The following is a 17,831-nucleotide window of genomic DNA, read 5'->3' as shown; positions in this document are numbered from 1 at the left end:
TTTTTTATTTAAATTTTTACAAGCAAGATTTTTAATTCATGATATTGATGATTATATGGTTTTATTTTTATATATCAAAGTTAAATTTTGTCTTTTCTATAAGGACCTATTGAAAAATTTAATTTTAAAATGCTGAATAAATGAATCGTCTTATTTTTTTTTCTTTTCCCACCAACTAATAAAACACACATTTATTTAGCAATAATTGAGTTACAATTTAAAGTAATAATAATGTGTCACCTTCCTCTTTCATATAAATTGCTTATCTTTTCCTTTCTTGCACTAGTGGTAGTTAAATTAAGGTAACCAATATCATTTAAGCTGTATGAATTTCTCACCTTATATAGTGGATGCAAATATTTATGGTGAAAGGTTTTGCATTTACTTAGATTCACAGACAACAGTTGTTGTGGTCACAAAAGTAGAGTCAAAGCTAGTTTCACTATATATCTATCTTCCCTATTCAACCCCTATGTAACCAATATTTTTCTTCTTCACTCTTTGCATGACTGTGTGTTCTTGGTGTTTTTTGAATATATAATCTTCTCTTTGAAAGCCAAACCTTTTTTTTGTGCTTGTTGTTTCCCTCCTCTACTTTGTGTTTTGAAGTTTGAATCAAAGGTTGTTTTGATTCTGAAAATCCTTCAAAGTTGACAACTTTTGCTTTTTTGAATCTTGGTTATCAGTCTTTATACATTTTTTCTGCTTTTTTCATGTGGGAATTTAATGTAATAAAACACATAAACAAACAAAAACACACAAAGCACATCCTCAATTTTTCACTTATCAACAATCTTTCATAATCTATACTTCTAAAAACTTCAAGATTTGATGCATATTTCACTTTGGAAGCCCATTCTTTCTCACTGTTCTTTTTTAGTTTTTGATAAAAAGAACAGGAAAAAAGATGGGCCTCATCATTCCATTCAAGAAATCAACAGAAATCCATCTGTACTTAGAAAATTACAAGAAAATATACTCAAAGATGCACTTGAACAAGCTTCTGAAGATGGGTGTCTCATTAAGTCTCGAAATATCGATTCTTTAGAATGTATTGATATTCAAGATAAGAGCTTGGGAAGATCAAGATCTTTAGCAACATTACAAGCTCAAAAAGACTTCCTGCAGGCTACTTCTTTAGCTGCTGAAAGAATATTTGAGGTAATAGATTCAATACCTGGATTTAATGAAGCGTTTTCGAAGTTTTTGACAATGTATCCCAAGTATAAATCTTCTGAAAAGATTGATCAGTTAAGAATTGATGAGTATTCACATTTGGCTGAATCATTTTCTAAGGTATGTCTTGATTATTGTGGATTCGGGTTGTTTTCGTTTTTACAAACTGTTAATTCTTGGGAATCTTCAACTATTGGCTTAACTGAAATAAGTGCAAGTTTAAGTAATCATGCTCTTTATGGTGGTGGTGAGATGGGAACAGTTGAACATGATATAAAGACTAGGATTATGGATTACTTGAACATTCCTGAAAATGAATATGGGCTTGTTTTTACTGTTAGTAGAGGTTCTGCTTTTAAACTTTTAGCTGAATCGTACCCTTTTCATACGAATAAGAAGTTGTTAACAATGTTTGATCACGAGAGCCAGTCAGTTAATTGGATGGCTCAAAGCGCGAAAGAGAAAGGAGCAAAGGTTCATAGTGCTTGGTTTAAATGGCCTACACTTAACCCATGTTCAGCCCATCTTAAAAAAGTGATTTTAAACAAGAAAAAGAGGCGAAAGGATTCAGCTACTGGGCTTTTCGTGTTTCCTGTTCAGTCTAGAGTTACGGGTGCTAAGTATTCGTATCAGTGGATGGCTATGGCTCAACAAAACAATTGGCATGTGTTACTTGATGCAGGTGCATTGGGCCCGAAAGATATGGACTCACTCGGGTTATCTTTGTTTAGGCCAGATTTTATTATCACATCTTTTTATAGAGTTTTTGGGTTTGACCCAACTGGATTCGGATGTCTTCTTATCAAGAAATCGGTTATTGGAAGCCTTCATCACCAATCTGGTCATGCTGGTTCAGGTATTGTGAAGATTAGTCCTGTTTTTCCTCTTTACTCGGGTGATTCCATAGATGGAATTCCGGGTTTGAGTGGAGCTGAAGATGTTGAAGTAGATGGAAAAGGGGAATGGGTATCAGAAAGCCGGCCCAAAACTCAGTTACCGGCCTTTTCAGGTGTGTATACTCCTTCTCAGGTGAGGGATGTATTTGAAACCGAAATGGATCATGGTAACGGGTCAGATAAAGACGGAGGCAGCTCTGCCTTTGAAGAAACAAGTACTTTTTCCATTGGTGAGGTTATGAAAAGTCCTGTTTTTAGTGAAGATGAATCATCTGATACTTCGGCATGGATTAGTTTGGGCCCAAGTCCTGTTTTAAACAGGAATGTGAGTAAACTTCAAGTAGAAAATGGAAGGAATGTGGAGAGTCAAGAAATAGAAGAATGTGAAGCAAATGTACCAAATGGAAATGGAAGCGCGCTTATACAAAGAGAAACTGAAGGTGACTTCAGATTACTTCAAGGAAGAGGAGAGAGTAAGCAGGTATCGTTTAGATTGGACAAAGACGAAAACTTTACATTTTCTCAACCTCTAGAGTATGAAGATGATGATTACGAGGGGCTAGAATTTGAATCGGATAGAAGGGAGCCCGAGATTTCATGTAGACATCTTGATCATGTTAACATGTCAGGTCTCAACAAGACCACTTCAAGGTTGCGTTTTTTGATCAATTGGCTTGTAACTTCGTTACTTCAACTGAGATTACCGGGCTCATACGGGTCAATCCCACTGGTTCACATTTACGGGCCCAAAATAAAGTATGAAAGGGGTGCATCTGTGGCTTTTAATGTTAGAAACAGAAGCAAGGGTCTATACAGTCCTGAAATCGTCCAAAAGTTAGCTGAAGCAAATGGAATTTCTGTTGGTGTAGGGATACTTAGTCATGTAAGGATCATACATAACCAAGGGCCTATTGATCTTGCTGATACAACCCTATGCAGACCGATGGACGGTGAGAAACATAATGGAGTTGGGTTTGTTCGAGCTGAGGTTGTCACTGCCTCTCTAGGCTTCTTGACTAACTTTGAAGATGTGTACAAATTATGGGCTTTCGTCGCAAAGTTCCTCAATCCATCTTTTACTAGAGAGTGTGGACTTTCGTCTGTCGTTCAAGATGAAAGCTAACGATTTGTGCAGAAAAAAACAGCCTGTTTGGTGCACCATTCGATTTTATTTTATTTTTATCTAGCATACTCTTGGTGCAAGTGTGTATTTTATGAAGAGAAAGTTGTTAGGCTTGTTTGGTATTTGGTAAGAGTTAGCTTAGAAGCTTTATTCATGAAGTTAAAACAGAATAGATTATATATATGATGGGTTCACTATGTATTTGTATACTGCTATATTTCTTTTGCTTTAAAGAAATGAACTTGACTTTGCTTTGAATGTAACTTGGTTTCTGTTTGAATTTTTTAGGTCAATTATTGTATTTGGTTTTGTTTAAATAGCGACATTAATCAATACGGATGTATTTGGCATTTTATGAGCACCTAAGTTATGATGTTATGTTACAAACTCCATGTGTAATTGTCTATAAACAAAGTGTCTCTTTGACCTTCTTATTATATATATATGATGATGATAGCTACTTTATACGTTACACAAAGTGACAAAACTAAGGATCATAGTTGAAAAGGTCAACATTAGTCTGAATGAATGTTTCACGGTTTGAATATAAAGTGCTCGTTGTATACTTGTATGTTTCATGGTTATGGTGTAATGTTCTACACTTCTATCATCTTAGTAGCAGGTGATTATAATGAAACGAGTTTTATTGGCGTTATGAAACTTAATAAAATACACATGATGATTACTAATTAATCAGTATTTGATTTTGGTAGATCAAATAAAAACTAATTGATATGTTTTAGGGGACTTTATTAAATCGAATAATGATTAATAGGTTAAAACTGTGGACTTAAACCTATAATGATAACATGTTAAATCAAAAGTAAACAGAGGAAAATAGAAAAAAATATGACAAGTGCTAATTGGTAAAATATTCATTAATTTTATTATCTATAATCTTTATCTTTACTTCTTTATAAAGATATTTAGCTAATTCTACCTTTGAATTGCTAGAAGTACTCTTGACTTTTTATGTTTTAGCTTTAATGAACTATAATTACACTCTAAACCTTTATTTTAATAGTTAACATTTTAGGCTCTTATCTTCTAAAAATTTAACTATCACAATTACATCATCAATAGTACAATCACCGTCACCATTAAACTACTTTACTCACCAACGTCACCGTATTGCGCGGGTAGCATGCTCGTATCTAATAAAGTAAACCTCCCAATTTAGGAGATTTGTCATTTCCCTTGAAATAATTAACGTACCTCATCGCTGGGAGCGTTACTACGATTATTTTGTTGCACACATGTTAAAAGTCGTTGTTGGACTACTATTGGGCGTTGACCATAGAATAGATTCTTTGCAGAGGCTTAACTTTTTGTTGCTGTTCTCCATGTTTCTTCTGTCTTCTTTCTGTTTCATTTTTGTTATTTTATCTTGTTTCTTTTTTGTATGTATGTATCATGTATGTATGCTCTTTTCCTATTAAATTAAAGTCTCAATTATCTTCTTTGTTAAATCGAAGACCCGTATTATTATACTACTCAGTTTCATTTCATATTTATCAAGGTATGCAAAATATAACATCATTTTCTTTTGATTCAACATGGTAGTCTTAAGTGTTAACTGCTTTTTCCGATTGAATATCCTTTTGTACACCCTTTTGTACACATCCAACACATATTACAACTTGTGATACGGCCATATGGGTTGCAGTAAGGTGGCAACTTTTTTTTTTTTTTTTTTTTTTTTTTTAACTTTTAAAAAGTCTAACATATAACCTTTTATTAAGCATCTACAAGTTGTTGGTAAAAGAGTACAAGTTAGAAGTTACACCAAAACTAAAGCACAACTCGTAAATAACTAGATAAACATTAAGCAACAAACACACATGCAATAACAATTAGGATAGAGCTGATTTTCTTTCCTGACTTCTGAGTTTGTATTATTATTTAGACCACTAGTTTATTTGGATTTCATTAATTTTAGGGATGTGATATTCATACCATAAATTTTAATTTATTTAACACACTTTATAACATACTATACAAGTCAGTATATGCGTATAGCACATGTGTGGTAATATATCAATATTTGTAGTACGAATATCACTTCTCAACTTTATGGTAGTCACAAATCTTAATAACTTCTTACGATCTACGCAATTTGCAATTTTGTGATATACACACAATATAATGTTAATCATATAACTTTGAAGATAATTGACAATATAAGATTATGATCAATGACCTTCATTTCAAGTGGTCGAGATATCTGACGCTTTAATAGCAGAACATTCATCCTAGTAGGGGGGGGGGTGTCAAAGGCTCTAACATTTTGCACGGTGTGACGTTGGAAACAACTATTTTCATTGAGGAAGGACTTAAATCCAACATGAAGATGTCCTTGTTTTTTTGTTTTTTTTTTTATGGAACACAAATTAATAACGATGGATATTAGAATCTGGTGTCTGAAATAATATCACTAAACAATGACGATTGATTATTAACAACAATGTTATTACTTGTTAGATCATGCTAGAACGACTATTGTCAAATCTAATGTTATGGAAGATAACCACTAGTCTATTTCAAGCATGATCTTCGAACACCATTGGTGTTTCCATCTTGATACACTTTCTCCATGGCTAATGGATTCAAATAATTGGTATATAAACATTTCTATCTTGATACACTTTCTTCATGACTAATTTATTCAAATAATTAGGTGACGTTCTTTTATATTTTTATCAAGTTCTTCTTAGTTTTCCTTAGAATGAGAAAGAAGGATATAGAAGCTCCTGCCTCCTGATTATTGGCTAAGTATTTGCATTTGGCATGCTAGTTTGATCCTTGTCTCTTATAACTAAAACCCTAAAATATTTATAACTAATTAAAATTAATTATACAACTAATTATTTTGTATCTATCAGACTATCACATATTTGCCAATCATCTAGGCTTACATAATAACTAACATTACAAAAATTGAAGCGTACATCAGTCTTTATCATAACTTGTTATTTTGTTTACAAAAATTGAAGCGTACATCAGTCTTTATACAACTAATTATTTTGTATCTATCAGACTATCATAACTTGTTGATGTAATAATGAGACATGATTTAGGTTTATGAATTAAACTAATGAAAAATGATCCGTACCGCAGATTTTACCTTGCTTAGGTACCGTTACTTTAAAAAAAAGTTATAAATTAAACCTTTCATAGCCCCCCCCCCCCCCCCCCCCCAACAATCAACAAGTTATGATAAAGAGTGATGTACGCTTCAATTTTTGTAATGTTAGTTATTATGTAAGCCTAAATGATTGGCAAATATGTGATAGTCTGATAGATACAAAATAATTAGTTGTATAATTAATTTTAATTAGTTATAAATATTTTAGGGTTTTAGTTATAAGAGACAAGGATCAAACTAGCATGCCAAATGCAAATACTTAGCCAATAATCAGGAGGCAGGAGCTTCTATATTCTTCTTTCTCATTCTAAGGAAAACTAAGAAGAACTTGAATTAAACTAATGAAAAATGATCCGTACCGCAGACTTTACCTTAGCTTAGGTACCGTCATTTTAAAAAAAGTTACAAATTAAACCTTTCATAGCCCCCCCCCCCCCCCCCCCCCCCCCCGCGAATTTTACATAACATCCCCTTGAATTTTACATAATCCCCACGTGCTTTACCTAAGTTAGGTACTACATGATTTACCTAACCTTTCCCCTTAAACTAAAATCATAATGTTCAACACAGAGTCGGCTTTATTATATATATAGATTAGGCATGGGCCTAAGACCCACAAAATACAAAGGCCTCCATTTCTATATTTTGGGTTTAATATTTTAAATTTTAGACTTTTGTGTTATATGTTATTATTACTATATAAGGGTAACCAAAATGCCCAAGAAAACAAATAGACAAATAAACTTGCCTCATGAGTAACCTTTAGACTAAAAGACATCACACAAATGAAGTTACAACCTTCAAGAAAAAAAGGGGGAAAAACCTAACTATATAGAAATCGAAAAATCTGAGATTTTTACTCCGATTTTCAACAACGAGCTAGTAATTATATCTTAATTATTAGAAAGGCTTTCTCCTAAAAATGGTATAGAATTTTGCTTATTTGCGTTTTTTTCCCCACAAACCAGCTTAGTATATAAGATGAACTACTTTTTTCTGCTTTTTGTGTTTATTTTAATATGCATGTTAATCAACTAGGCCTCTAAAATTAATCTCGCTTAAGGCCTTCAAAAAACTTACGCCGGCACTGTATTCAAATAACACTTAACCTAAGAAGTGATGTAAAAAAACCAATCCAAACTCTCTATTTATCCTTTATTAGGTTATAATGAAATTCGATTTAACATCTCTTTATTCAATTAAAGAAAACTTGAAGTCAACCATTTTAACCCAAAAGGTGTAGCTTCATCATGGTAATGGACTTTATTTAGGAAAATTCTGCTAAACCATCTATTTCGTATTTCAACATCACTGTTGACTTTTTAATCACAAAATTTGCTTATTCAATACTTTATTACAATAACTTAGAGTAAACCAACAAATAAAATGAATTTATACAAAAAGGGAAATCATTAAATTAAACAAGAGTCAGTAGGGTGTTTATTAAAAAAAATCCACCACTTGCTTCAGCCTTCAATCCACAATATTTAACTTTTTTAACCATTGTGAAGAATAAACTACACAAACATCAAAAACAAAAATAGTCAATTAAACACACACACAATACACAAAAAATATACACACACAAAATATACATCAATCATATAGGTATGTTTTTGGATTAACTACAAGTAGTGCAGTAAATGAGCATTTAATTTTGTGGGTGTGTTTGCTTTTATTCACTCTCATCTTCTTCTCCTCCTCACTCAAACTCAAAGTTCATAAAGATTGGGCCTTTTTTCAAGATTTCTGAATTCTAAAATCTGGGTTTTTCCCTTTTAACCCTTCTTCATCTTTTCCATCATTCTTTTTTAGATCTAGTGTTTCTTTTTGGGATTTTTTTTGAAAATCTTGATTAAAGTAAGGGCCTTTTTATCTGGGCTTTATAAATTTGTGTCGGGCTTTTTTGGATTTATTATTTTCTTCATTTTTTACTGTAGACAGCTGCATTGACTGTAGTTCTTTGATCTGTTTACTCAAAATTTTCTGGGTTTTATTTGTATTATTTATCAATATTATTGAATGTTGGAAAGTTGATTCCTTTTTTGTTTTTTGTAAAATTTTTTTAGGAATTTAGGGTTTGGCTTTATGTATAAATAAGCCAAATTTTATATATCTATTTTTTTTTATGAACATAACATAAAAAAAAAACAGAGGGTGATTTGATGCATCTTTCACTATGGAAACCAATTTCTCACTGTGCATCTTTAATTCTGGACAAAAAAAGCAAAAAGAAAAATGGGTCTGAAAATCCATATGCATCATCACATCAAGATGATGATAACAACAAGAAAAACAACACATCTGTGCTTAGGAAATTACAAGAAAATAAACTAAGGGAAGCACTTGAAGAAGCTTCAGAAGATGGGTCACTTGTTAAGTCACAAGATATTGACTCTGAATCTGCAGTCAACATCCAAGATGATGGATTAGGAAGATCTCGATCTCTGGCACGGCTCGAAACTCAGAAGGAGTTCCTCAGGGCAACTGCTTTAGCTGCAGACAGGACTTATGAGACCGAAGAATCGATACCTGACCTTCATCAGTCGTTTTCCAAGTTTCTGACTATGTATCCGAAATATCAGTCTTCAGAAAAGATTGATCATTTAAGGTCAGACGATTATTCGCATTTATCTGATCCTGTTCCTAAAGTATGTCTTGATTATTGTGGATTTGGGTTGTTTTCATTTTTGCAAACTGTTCATTATTGGGAATCATCTACATTTAGTTTATCTGAAATAACTGCAAATTTAAGTAATCATGCTCTTTATGGTGGTGCTGAGAAAGGAACTGTGGAACATGATATAAAGACTAGGATTATGGATTACTTGAACATACCTGAAAACGAATACGGCCTTGTTTTTACTGTTAGTAGAGGTTCTGCTTTTAAGCTTTTAGCTGAATCGTACCCTTTTCACACGAATAAGAAGTTGTTAACGATGTTTGATCATGAGAGCCAGTCAGTTAATTGGATGTCTCAGAGTGCTAAAGAGAAAGGGGCAAAAGTTCAGAGTGCGTGGTTTAAGTGGCCGACGCTTAAACTTTGTTCAACTGATTTACGAAAGCAGATTTCAAACAAAAAGAAGAGGAAAAAAGATGCAGCTACCGGGCTTTTTGTGTTTCCTGTTCAGTCTAGAGTTACGGGTGCTAAGTATTCGTATCAGTGGATGGCATTGGCACAGCAAAACAATTGGCATGTGTTACTTGACGCAGGGGCGTTGGGTCCTAAAGACATGGACTCACTTGGGTTATCTCTTTTCCGGCCTGATTTTATCATCACGTCTTTTTACCGAGTCTTTGGTTTTGACCCGACTGGATTTGGGTGCCTGCTCATCAAGAAATCAGTGATAAGAAGTCTTCAGAATCAGTCGGGTCATGCTGGGTCAGGTATAGTAAAGATCAGCCCGGTATTTCCTTTATACCTGAGTGATTCTGTGGATGGAATTCCTGGAATTACAGGGATTGAGGACGATGATTTTGCTGGGAACGGTGAGGTAACATCTGAAACTCGTCCCGGCCCTCAGTTACCTGCATTTTCTGGTGCGTATACTTCTGCTCAAGTGAGAGAAGTATTTGATACCGATATGGAGCATGATGACATTTATGATAGAGATGGGGCAAGCACAGTTTTTGAAGAAAGTGAGAGCTTTTCCATTGGTGAGGTGATGAAGAGTCCCGTGTTTAGTGAAGACGAGTCATCTGATAACTCGTTGTGGATTGATTTAGGACAGAGCCCAATAGGTTCTGATAATGGTGGTCCTGCGAACAATAAGCATCGGGATTCAGCATCTCCTCTGCCACCATTTTGGTTCACGGGACGGAGCAAAAACAAGCAGCTGTCATCTCCTAAACCAACCTCAAAGATTGCTAATAGTCCCTTGTACGACCATGAAGCTCGAATGTTGTCATTTGATGCAGCTGTTATGTCAGTATCTCAAGAATTGGACCGAATAAAGGAAGATCCACAAGAAGACCACTTTATGGAGGCAACAAACAATACTCCAAATCATCACCATTTTCACGAGATCGAAGAAGAAACTGAAACAAGCAAATGGGAGAATGGGTCAAGCTCGAAAATCACTATGCAGGCAAAAGAGAGTGCTATAAGACGGGAAACTGAGGGTGAGTTTCGGTTGTTGGGAAGAAGAGAAGGGAATCGGTTTTCAAGCAGTAAACTTTTTGGTGTCGAAGAGAACGAGATACAGCCTGAAAGCAAAGGAAGAAGAGTATCGTTTACTACAGAAGATCCAAGTAAAAATGGAGATTTTTTAGCAGCAAATGCTGAGGATGATGATTATATTAGTGAAGCTGATTATGGTGAAGGGCAAGAATCAAGCAGAAGGGAACCTGAGATATCATGTAAGCATCTTGATCATGTAAACATGTTGGGTCTCAATAAGACAACTCTTCGATTACGGTTTTTGGTCAACTGGCTTGTGACATCACTGCTTCAGTTACGGATTCCAGCTTTAAACGGGCAAGATAGTGTACCGCTAGTCCACATATATGGGCCGAAAATCAAATATGAAAGGGGTGCATCAGTGGCATTCAATGTTAAAGACAGAAAGAAAGGTTTAATCAATCCTGAAGTGGTTCAGAAGTTGGCTGAATTGAACGGCATTTCTCTTGGTGTCGGTATACTTGGCCATATACGGATCTTGGATAGCTCAAAACCGCACCGTGGGACTCCAAGTCATGAAGATACGACACTTTGCAAGCCAATGGAGAATGGAGGGCATAATGGGAAAAGCGGGTTCATTAGAGTCGAAGTGGTGACTGCTTCTTTGGGTTTTCTGACTAACTTTAGTGATGTCTATAATCTATGGGTTTTTGTTGCAAAGTTCTTGAATCCAGAGTTCAATAAAGATGATGGGCTTTCGACTGTTGTGGAAGATGAAGAATAGTATACAAGTTGCTTTGTGTTTTGAGGTTCTAAGTGATTGTTCAGGTGCAGCAGGTTAATTGGTTAAAAAAGGTGCTATCTTTTTCTTCTGGTTCTGAATCTTTTGGTCTTCTGATGTCATTCTTGGAAACAGGCAGATGTATTTGTTCATTCATATGTTTTTATTTGCGTTGTGGTTTTGATTCGTTATTTCCTGATCTTGTGGGGGTTATCGTAGAGTTTTCAGATTTAGAATAGTTTTTATATCCCAGTAATCCTTATGATATAAAGCTTAAAAATGTGGAATCGAATGAACAAATCACTTCTGCTTCATATGCATCATGTTTCTTCTGCATTTTTGAAATGTCTATTTGCAGGTATCATCTTTTTCATTTACAACTGTTACAACTTAGTCTGTCTTCCCCGTTTGTTATCATGAATTCAAAGATAGTATCGGATATAGAAGAACACTAATTCTAAGTTCAACGTGATTCCGATACATCTATTTGTGTTTGGCTGTTTTCTGTAACCAGAACTTGTTCTGAGCTTGTTATATTCAGCCAGGGTTCTAAAACAAGCATTTATGTAGTGTGATATTTGAATGCACATGGATTTGAAAAGCATTTTGATGAGAAAATTGTACCATTAGCTTTAATAACCATGGTAGGCCATAGCCAGCAAGTCTTGTTTGCCATTTATGTAGTGCTACATGCCTTTGATCATTGAAGTACCACTCCTAAGAATTAAAGAAAAGCTATTGTATAACCACCATGGGAACAAGATTACTACTATTTGAATATTCGAAATTAACCAATAAATTATTTAATATTATACATTTATACATTATTGCTGTATGATTCTACATGTATTATTAGCTACCAGTTTTCATTTGCTTTTTAGTAATTTGTTATTCAATAATCATCTTAGATTCTTAGATGATAAATATAATATTGTGAGACTAGCGGTCACGTTCATTCCTTTGAAATCATCAGTTGATCTATACTTGGTATCGAAAACAAATCATTCTTAAAAACAAAACCACCACAAAGGAGCCGGGCATTGGCAAAAAAGTTTAGGTTCGGATCTCAATAGGTAAATATTTTTGGTTGTCCAGACTCCAGAAAAATGGTTCGGAAATTATCAGATTCTTGGTGATGAAAGGCCTCTTGAAATCTTTTGAATATATTTGGTAATGATGAATTGCCACTTGAGTAGTGAATTTTAATCAAGATACCTACCACAACATAGCACAATTTTCAGCTTTGGAGGTGAAAAGATTGGCATAAAGTGAGAATATATACTAATGAAGAAATGTTTGACAAACTTATTATGGTTTTAGTCCATTGTCTTCAAAAGGTGCTCACTTTACACAGTAACAAAGTTCAGTTGACCAACTCATCATAAAGCTTCCCAAAAGTCTTGCTTTTTTGGTAAACCAACTATGAGATTAAAAGACTATGATGACTATACAGAATTGTATCTATTTGATCTCAATAAAAGATTATGGCATCTTCTTCGCCTTCAAACAAATTTAACAATTAACCTAACCATCAAAATCGATATAACCTGTTAAATGTGTCTAAGAATCCATAATCTTCAAGAGAAAAGCAGCCTCCAAAGCAGACTCTTTGCACTGTAAATATCTGTTCTCTTCCACTATATCCGCTGTTAAATTAAGAAGGATGGGATGGTTTGGATCATAAATGGCGTGTTCACGTACACGTGCAACCCATTTTGCGGCTTCCCATACTCCAAATCTGAACATGAAAATAAAACACTTATATTACTAAATATATTTAAGCTCTGTTTTAGTTTCTGGAAACAATGATACAATGAAAGAACAAGAATCAACCAACACATTGGAATAAACCTTGTATTAAAAGACGAGCTGACCAAAACTGCTGGATAGAGAACACCCTTTTGAATGTTCTCATAGGGAGAAAACTTTCTTATGGCTTCAAAGTCCTCGATGTCACCAGGGTACCCAAATTCTTCGTAGTCAACAGGAGTAAGTGGTAAAATGGGGTACACAAGAGTGTTACACGGGTCCAAAAATGGAACCTAATTTCAAAATTAAGAAAGAAGCAATTTAAACCTTAAGTGCTTATTTGCTACAATGTCTCATAAAACATCAAAACGTATATACAAAATTTATAAAGTACCTTTAGAACTGCAGCACGAAATAAATCTGGACAGCAATTAATAGCAGAAGCAACCAAGAGACCTCCAGCACTATATCCCCAACCAGCAAGCTTGTGTTGGTGCACGATCTCCTTTTCAACAAGAAATTTGGCACACGAAACATAATCGTTTATGGAATTAAACTTTTTAGTACGTCTACCATCTTCATGCCACATCTTTCCTCTGCCACCCCCACCCCTAAAAATTGATACATGAAACAAATTAAGAAGGTGTTCCGTCAATTTATTTTATTTTCCTCATACATGATAAGTTACAGACAGACTGACCGAACATCTGCGTATGCGATAACCCAACCACGATCGAGAAGGCTCTTTAACTCACTACGCCACCTTTTGTCAAGTAATTCGCCATAAGCACCATGTCCATGAAGCAACCCTGGACTTTGACCTTCCTTTTTTCTTTTGTGTGAATAGACAATTGTTAAGGGGACCGTGACTCCATCAAAAGATGTGACTTCATGTTGTTCGCAAGCATAAAACTCGGATAGATCATTCCAAGTGTGATTATTTTCTGCATTAACTTCCGTATTGGGGATTGATATATTCATACCAGTAGAAGTTGTGCCATACAAAACACGGGTTCTCTCCTGGAGTAAGTTGTGTTGTTGAATAATTTCCCATTTCCCATTTAATAAATTATAATCAACTACTGCATCAGGCATCTGCAAAGAGACTAGGAGAGCATCATATTTCTTAGAAGAATACCGAATAATCAAAAATAGGAAAAATCTATAGATGCATTAAACGTCATCACACTTGCTGAAATCTATATTTTATATGAATACACTATTTCTCAAATGAGCATGGTTTCTTAATATAGTATAGAGAAATCATTACATAATGAAAGTAAATAAAGTACAGGGATGCAACTATGCTAGTGTTTACGTTGCTATGGAATTATGAATTTAGCCAAATTAACTAACTTGTACAAATACCATCATCTGCATATGTTTAATACTAAGAAGGAATTGTAAATCAACCTGAATGTCTTGTTAATTAACTGATTGTAATTCACCACATGGCAATTGAACTTCACAATATAACTTCTTCATTTAGATAAAGTACTTGTAATTCACATGTTAAAAGTTTTAACCAAGTAACATTAACAAGCACACTATACATAGAGTAGCTCTTCTCTTCGTCCTTAGAAGTCAACTTTTGGCATTCAGTTTCGCAGTTACAGTGTAAAAGTCGCCTTTAAGACAACGTTTTTGAGAGCAAACTATTAAAGGTAAGCAACCGGCTATGAGTAACATACCACAGGTGATGAAATTGTAAACCGCATGATTGAGGAATAAAAATTATAATTCGATCCAGGCGATATCTGGCAAACAGACTCTGGAAGAGGTAGAAAATGTGGACACAACTCCCTGAGATGGACCGCATCCTGTTGGATTACAACGTTTTATAGCCAGTAAATATGATCAAATATTATGAAAGATTAGTAAGTATCATAAACAACATAATACCCTATTGTTTGACATAGGCAGTTCAACTGAGCATAGTCGGAATCTTCCACCTTCTCTGACGATAAGTACCATGTGTGAGTCACAGAAGTCAACATCCTCGATAATCAAGTCTCTATCATCAATAAATACATTCTGCACCAAAATCGAGTAATGTGTAACAGATTCATGAAAAAGTCTCATTTTCAAGTTTCTCAATATTCTAATTCCAGAGGGTTTGATAGAATGGGATAAAAAAAAAGGCTCGAAAAAACAAAAGAAAAGATGCGGCACGGATATGTTGATGCATTGGGTGCAATGTTGGAAGAAGACAAAAATGATGATAAAGATGGGGAGGAGCTTACTTTTTTTTTTATTAATGTAATATTTTTAATTTATATATGCTTGGTTTTTAATTATTGTGTTTAACTAATTGTAATAAATAAAGTAAAGTGATGAAGGAATAGAAAAGGTGTTGTTGGCAGGGTTTGTCGGTTGGTGTATTAATCTAGAAGTGTTGATGTGGTGCTGATGTGAAAAACTAATGTAGGAAAGAAGAGATTATTGTCGCGGTGATCTAAGCGTATTTGAAATGATAATTATTCTGACACTTCTTTACAGATGGTATTTTGGTCAACAGGACCAAACCTGTTTTGACCAGTTACCCAACCCACATGGCCCGCCCATTTTGCCAACTCCGGTATAACTCCGAGACTAACCTCCCACTTTTTAGAACCAGAAGATGGCAGGGGACTGCGAAGGAGATAATGGCAATCAACCGACTGCCCAGCTCTATCAGCATTGGTAAAAAGATAAAGATAGCCTTGATGATGTTCAATAATACAATGTGTGCAGGCTTCGCACTCCCATACTAGTGTCAGACCAGATAATGGATCAGCTGCATTGATCAGAAACACCTAAAAATATAGTTGCATTTATAATGTTTTCTGAAAGATAGATAAATGATATGTGTAGAGATATCATCCCATAAAGAGTAGAACACCTTCGAATACGTGGTTGAAAATACATTTACAGTCACATAGAAGAAATCTTTGGTATGTCGAATGTTAATATGGACATTTTCTTTTGGTTCTTCTAAAAGCATCACATCTTCATCCTTTGATCCAAGCATGCTACAATATAACCTAAATCATAGAATAATTAAACAAATGTGGTTACATACATAAACACAATCTTGTATAATGCAAGAGATACATAAAAACAGAGATTGTTATACACCAAACCTGTAAGGTTTCTTGTTTTGATCTGTAACAACATACAACAATGCTTGACCACCCTTAGCCCAAGCCACATTAGAGACCCAATCAGCTTGTGGCTTACTACACAGCGAACCAAAATTCAAGTCCCTCACACATAACTTGAAGAAATCATTGTCCTTATCATACATGGTGTAGGCTATATATCGATGATCAGGAGACACTTCTGACACCTCCTCATAAGCATAACCTACAAAGTCAATTCAAGCTAAACCAGTATACTAACACCAATAAGCCATTAAGAATTAAAGATACTAATTAAACGATATAAAATTCCAATCACCTCCGAATCTTTCTGCCTCTTGATTGTAATCAATAAGCTTTTGTTCAATCCTTTTCCCAGAAGTATAATCAAACCCACCTGTTGGATTTTTATGTGAAATGAACTCCTCATTTAGACTAGCTAATCTCCTACATAGTACCGGATATTGCTTTCCTTCTTCCATTCGTCTATAATACAACCTAAATTCCACCTCCAAGTTCAAAATATAACCAAATCATCATAAACTCACAACATACTAATTTATCCAAATACAAACAGAGGGTACACTAGAACACTATGCCACCGTGATCAACAATATTATCATTGAGCAACAGATACATAATAAATAGTCAATCTCCAACATTTTACAACACTTTTATCTAGAACTAGCATTTGTTGATTTCACGAGGTATCACAATCATCAAACTTACACATTTCTAATTTAGCTAGCCCCAAAGATAACTGTTCATTTCCAATATAGTACATCACTATGTATGTATTGAACTATCCATGTTTTGCTAATTGTATGCTTTTAACTTACAACTTACCTTTTAACGTACTTAACTTTTTATTCAGCGACCTCATGTAACCCGATTAATTTTCAATTTTTGTTGAGGTGACAGCATATAAAGTGGCAAGTCATGAAAACCAATGTCACACCAGAGATCAAATACATACAATACTTAAGGGTTCGTCGCATCAGTAGATAAAAATGAATGCCCAGTAAATATAATAGCAATACGGGTAATAGTTAGATACATTTATATGTAATTATTCCTTTGATCATTCTGCATTTCTGCCATGATCCCACATTCATATTATTGTGTATCTACAAAAAGCACCCAACTTTCGTTCGCAGACATTATTTCGGGACAAACGAACAACAAACTAGTGTAATACCCGCGCGTTGAGACATTGATATTGGGAATAATTAAAATCTATATAAAAAAAAACATAAAAACAAGAAAGGTAAAAAGAACCAAACTAACCAAGGGCCCCAATGAAAAGGAGGGGTAGACAGGTGAGAAGAAATGCGGGAGGCCATTTCGGATTGAAGTTTGGATTGAAGACGATCGGTTTCGGATAAAACGGCTTCAGTATACTTCTCTTCTTGTTCCATACAAACATCCATGTGACGCATAGCTACTTTATCGTTTAAATTAGACATCCAGCTATATGGGTCTTCCCATGTGTAATCATGGAGTGTGAATTTGGAGATTCTTTGTGGTGGTTTTGGGGGTGTTGGCGGTGGCGGCGGTGGTTTGTGGGGTTTGTGGTGAGCTGACGCGAAGTGTATAGCGAGAAGGTAGCGACGGTGGTGGTGGTGGGGGCGGTGACGGAGGGTTGTGAAGAAATGCTGCATGATGGTGGTGGTGGTGGACTGGTGGTGCCGGAAGTGGTTTAAGGGGTTTTACACTTTTGCT

At 34.8% G+C, this 17,831-nt stretch overlaps 3 protein-coding genes across 3 annotated transcripts; 2 read left to right on the top strand and 1 right to left on the bottom strand.

The window, feature by feature from the left end:
- The first annotated feature begins 757 nt into the window (after positions 1 to 757).
- Positions 758 to 3,412, top strand: LOC122589467. The gene has a single exon (XM_043761760.1). The coding sequence runs from the start codon at positions 832 to 834 to the stop codon at positions 3,193 to 3,195; it is 2,364 nt and encodes a 787-aa protein (XP_043617695.1). The 5' UTR covers positions 758 to 831; the 3' UTR covers positions 3,196 to 3,412.
- Positions 3,413 to 8,419: 5,007 nt separating this feature from the next.
- Positions 8,420 to 11,555, top strand: LOC122588526. The gene has a single exon (XM_043760661.1). It carries the CDS (start codon positions 8,506 to 8,508, stop codon positions 11,242 to 11,244), a length of 2,739 nt encoding a protein of 912 aa, XP_043616596.1. The 5' UTR covers positions 8,420 to 8,505; the 3' UTR covers positions 11,245 to 11,555.
- Positions 11,556 to 12,536: 981 nt separating this feature from the next.
- LOC122588521 (protease 2) lies at positions 12,537 to 17,831 on the bottom strand. The gene is made up of 11 exons (XM_043760656.1): positions 17,397 to 17,831; positions 16,429 to 16,607; positions 16,113 to 16,335; positions 15,872 to 16,013; positions 15,588 to 15,785; positions 14,893 to 15,024; positions 14,682 to 14,810; positions 13,691 to 14,085; positions 13,385 to 13,601; positions 13,093 to 13,283; positions 12,537 to 12,979 (listed from the first exon to the last, which is right to left on the bottom strand). Exons 1-11 carry the CDS (start codon positions 17,768 to 17,770, stop codon positions 12,802 to 12,804), a joined length of 2,358 nt encoding a protein of 785 aa, XP_043616591.1. The 5' UTR covers positions 17,771 to 17,831; the 3' UTR covers positions 12,537 to 12,801.

Source organism: Erigeron canadensis, chromosome 2, assembly GCF_010389155.1.
Source record: "Erigeron canadensis isolate Cc75 chromosome 2, C_canadensis_v1, whole genome shotgun sequence".
NCBI lineage: Eukaryota > Viridiplantae > Streptophyta > Magnoliopsida > Asterales > Asteraceae > Erigeron > Erigeron canadensis.
Note: the sequence above shows the minus strand (reverse complement) of the source record. Positions and strands in the feature narration are given on the sequence as shown.